A 4,473-nucleotide genomic window follows, 5' to 3' on the forward strand; every position below is an offset into this window, starting at 1 on the left:
TTCCAGACCTGAAGGGCAGCTAGGGGCCACAGTCTCAGTGGTTCCACCAGGCTCTATTGGACCAGCAAACCTGGTCCCCACCTTCTTTTTTTTTTAAAGCATATAAATTTTGATCACCAAAATGATCTAGGATTTTTCACATGAATTATTTTGACAACAGATTTTAAATGCATATATTAATTCAGTTATTCATTTGCTAAACTACTGAAATGCCAAGTTTGGATATTGTGTGAGCATATTAACTGCACATGACACAATTCTCCCACAGATGACAATTTTTTCCTAGTCTTCCACATCACTCACTTGGATCTGGTTCACAGGAGCAGTTGCTGACTTCCCCCAAGATGACGATGTGCTACTCCCCATCCTAAAAGGAATTAAAAAGGGTGGTGCAGTATAATAAATGTTAAAGATATAGTCACAAGCTCTGTTTGAAGAAAATTATTAGGTTTTTGCATATTAATGCAAATATTTATACATCCAAACTTTTGAAATAGAAAAAAACTGTACTTGTTATCAGTATATGTTATCTGCTGACAAAGTATTTGTTTACTAAAACAAAAAGGGCCTGTATGCTTATCTAACCAGCCTCTTAATTATTTGATAAAAACAACTGTTTGCTGTGTTTAAAGCCTAACACATTTCTATACTTGACCAATGAATTTCAAATATTATGTCTTATATTGACTGGTCATATGTCCTGATCTTTGGTTAGGAAAAAAATAGTTTCCCTACTCTTATTAAAACAGCCAAAACTCCATAACACTCTCTAAAGCAAGAAGTTTACGAAGACTCAAAGATTTTAAGAGAACTAAGGTATCTGAAAGGAGCCTGGGTGGTATGAGTGGTTTGCAATCAGCTGCTAACAGAAAGGTTGGCGCTTTAAACTCACTCAGTGGCTCCTCCATGAAAGAAAAGAGTAATCTGCTCCAGTAAAGATTGTTGTTGTTATGTGCCGTCGAGTCAAACCCGACTCATAGTGACCCCTCCTTGGGTTTCTGAGGCAGTATCACTACGGAAGTAGGATTGCCCAACCTTCCTTCCGAGGAGTGCTGGTGGGTTTGAACCGCCAGCCATCTGGTTAGCAGGCAAGTGTCTTAGCCACTATGCTACCAGAGCTCCTCAGTAAAGATTACAGCCAAGAAAACTCTACGGAGCAGTTCTCCTGTGAAATATAGCAGGTCGCCATGAGTCAGGGGCTGACTGGAAGGCAACTAACAACAAAATGGTATCTGTATATCAATGGTAATAGGAAAATATCCACTGAAAAGCTGACCAATTCAACAACATCAAATCTCTCTGCTTACCTCTAGAACATTTCTTCATCCACTTCATCTTTCTTGGTCAGCCAATCCCTAAAACACTGTTGGAATAATATCCAACATCATGATGCAAACTAACTGCAGATCAAAATTGTAAATCTTGTAAAATAAATTTCTAAGGATAAAGCAAGATTAAGAATTGATGCTTCATATATTTAAAAACTTGTTCTTTATGATTATATTGCAAACATCAAATTTTGATAGAAAAATTTCTCTAATACTTCAATTGTCTGTTGTTGTTGTTGTTACGTGCCGTCGAGTCAAACCCGACTCATAGCGACCCCTCCTTGGGTTTCCGAGGCAGTATCACTACGGAAGTAGGATTGCCCAACCTTCCTTCCGAGGAGTGGTTGGTGGGTTTGAACCACCAGCCGTCTGGTTAGCAGGCAAGTGTCTTAGCCACTATGCTACCAGAGCTCCCAACAATTGATTGTTAGTGTATTTAAAATTTAAATATTGTTAAATATAAGATAAAGTAAATGATTTTGCATGGCTTTTTTTCCCCCTGTACAGCATGAAAATTTAGTCCTGTTTTAAATCCACTCTGAATGGCCTGTTCCAGTCCACATCATCCTTGGATGAAGAGCATCTGCTCTATATAGTGACACTTGCACACTTAGAATAAGGACGCTATAACAAAGGCCACCTTCAGGAATAACAAAGAGGAATCAGAAAGGGAGATGGGAACTGCAACCAACAGAAAACATCATAACATTTCTTCAACTCCCCAATGTTTACAACCTTTATTATCCCTTATTTCCCAATAGATAAGGAAAAAAAAAAGGCCTGTGTGCTTATCTTAGGAAGAGGCTACCAGCAGAGAACTAAGGAAACTGCAGCCAACTTGGGAGGAGTAAAAGATGTAGCTTTAAGGGAAAGCAGGCAGCATTTCTGAAGACTATGTTGTTGTTATATGCCGTCGAGTCGGACCGACTCATAGCGACCCCTCCTTGGGTTTCCGAGGCAGTATCTATCACTACGGAAGTAGATTGCCCCATCTTCCTTCCGAGGAGTGGCTGGTGGGTTTGAACCACCAGCCTTCTGGTTAGCAGAACGAAAAGGAGGCTAGGAGATGGTGGCCTGATTTAAGAGGCCTTGGTGGAATAAGTCAGCCATCTGTTTGGTTTTTCAACTAAGAAAACATGTCATTCCTTTTCATCTCAAGTCCAGCATTTAATTGTCATCTCCAAACCAACTACTACAGCATTTTTACTGAAACAACAGATCCAGCAAAATTTCTCTAAGAGACTGTTTCCTTAGATGGTAAGGGTGCATTTTTAAGTATCACCCACTTACCTGACAATGAAAAAAAAATAAAATTTCTGGAAGGCACCCTACCCTTCTGTTTCTAGCTAAGATTGGTAAATGTTATCTATTAAAGAAAGGGCATCCAACAAAGAAGTACCCGCACAATAAGCATTTCACTTCAACATGGATGGAGCACGCATACTCATGCCTCTCTTCCTACATGCTAAGTAGAACAGCTTTATATAACCTAGCGGCACAGAACAGAATAACACAACCTGGCCTAAGGCATCTGACTGTTAACCAGAAGGTAGGTGGTTCAAACCTACCAGCCACTCCGCAGAAGCAAGACAGGACAATCTACTTCCATAAAGATTTACCACCTCGGAAACCCAATAGGGGTTGCTATGAGCACTCGAGGGCAGTGGGTTTTGGCTTCAAGAAACTCACTCACTGCTTTGGAGTCTACTCTGACTCATAGCTTCCCCTACTTGGGTTTCTGAAGCAGTATCTCTACAGAGGCAGATTGCCCAGTCTGCCTTCCAAGGAGTACTTGGTGGGTTTGAACCACCAATCTTCTGGTTAGCAGTCAAATGCTTTAGGCACAACGCTACAAGAGCTCCTTAGAGAAAGCACTATAGTTCCTATATTCAAAGGCATGCATTTAGAAGAGCGAATGTCTTCACTTCTTATGGTAGGACTGCCAGATTGAGAATTCTTAGGGGTTTGCACCAGGAATTTCTCATGAATGGCGGAAAAATCGTTTAGCTCGTGTGTACCATGTAATATTTGGGGCATATTTCGACTAAATGGTTATTTGCTGTTTATCTGAAATCCTAATTTAACTGGGTGCCCCGTGTTTTATCTGGCAACCAACAGTAGGGTTCAAGCGAACATGACTCAAGAACTTTCAACCCAAGAATCAGGGATCTAAAGTCAACACCACGACTTGGGCACCCCCGGCCCCACTGCCGGCAGCAACCACGCTCTCCCCACGCTTCTGGGACCTTACCGAAACGCCGCCAGGAAACAGGGGCAGCCGCTGCCGCTCTCCGAGGGCCTCCGCCTAGAACCCAGGGCCTACCAAACGCCGGCGGAGAACTCTCCCACCCACCGCGCCATGACCCCGGCGAGGGCTCCATACCAAGACTGCCCAGACCTGCCCGCCGTGCCCCGTACCCAGAGGCCGCAGCTCCCTCCGTCCCGCTGAGTCCTCCAGCTGAGCTGCTCCCGCTCCTGGCGAGCCGCGTTCCCACCAGAGCTGCACGGCGCCACGACATAGCCAGATAGCTAAGAGCGCAGTGAGCAGAGGAGCCCAGGGCCAAGGCCCGGCAGAGCCCGCCTCTGTCGGCTCACCACGCCCCGCGCGCCCTGCAGGCCCTGCCCTAGCCTTTCAGGCTGCCAGCGCCACCACGGGTTTCATCCGCGCGGTCGCTCATCCTCCCTCTCCCGCCAGCCTGGTCGCTGCTCGTCCGCAGCAGAGTCCGGCTAGCCCTGCCTACGTGTGTACATCCGTCGGGGCTTCCTTCGGCTCACCTACAGGTCTCCAGGGTTCATCCAAGCTCTGCATCTGTTCATTTAGGGTCAGGGAGCTCATAAAGGCTCTCAAACATGTGAAAAAAATGCGCGGGGATAGTGGCCAAGATTTTAGAGAAACGGAAGAGAAAAATAATGACCGTCCACAAGAAGATCAAAATGGATTTATAGCTGGAAGTATTTATAGCGTCATCACAGCTTCTTGTCAGACAGGTTTCTCTGTTGGTGAATAAGAACGTAAATATCTCACCTTAAAATTAGGTCATTGATCGAGAGCCCATATGAATCGCGCGAAGATATATATATATATATATAATATATATTTGTAATATATATATATTTCAGAGATTTGAAAAGTAATGCAATATAG

At 44.0% G+C, this 4,473-nt stretch overlaps 1 protein-coding gene across 1 annotated transcript in view; it reads right to left on the bottom strand.

The window, feature by feature from the left end:
• Positions 1 to 3,847, bottom strand: part of GLRX2 (glutaredoxin 2) — a 6,488-nt gene extending 2,641 nt beyond the window's left edge. The window contains exons 1-2 of the mRNA XM_007952167.2: positions 3,747 to 3,847; positions 304 to 367 (exon numbers count right to left, since the gene is read on the bottom strand). Coding sequence (XP_007950358.1) covers positions 304 to 367; positions 3,747 to 3,847 — 165 coding nt within the window. The remainder of the gene's footprint in view (positions 1 to 303; positions 368 to 3,746) is intronic.
• Between the last annotated feature and the right edge of the window lie 626 nt (positions 3,848 to 4,473).

Source organism: Orycteropus afer, unplaced genomic scaffold, assembly GCF_000298275.1.
Source record: "Orycteropus afer afer isolate SDZICR_OR568_19922 unplaced genomic scaffold, OryAfe1.0 scaffold00326, whole genome shotgun sequence".
Taxonomy (NCBI): domain Eukaryota; kingdom Metazoa; phylum Chordata; class Mammalia; order Tubulidentata; family Orycteropodidae; genus Orycteropus; species Orycteropus afer.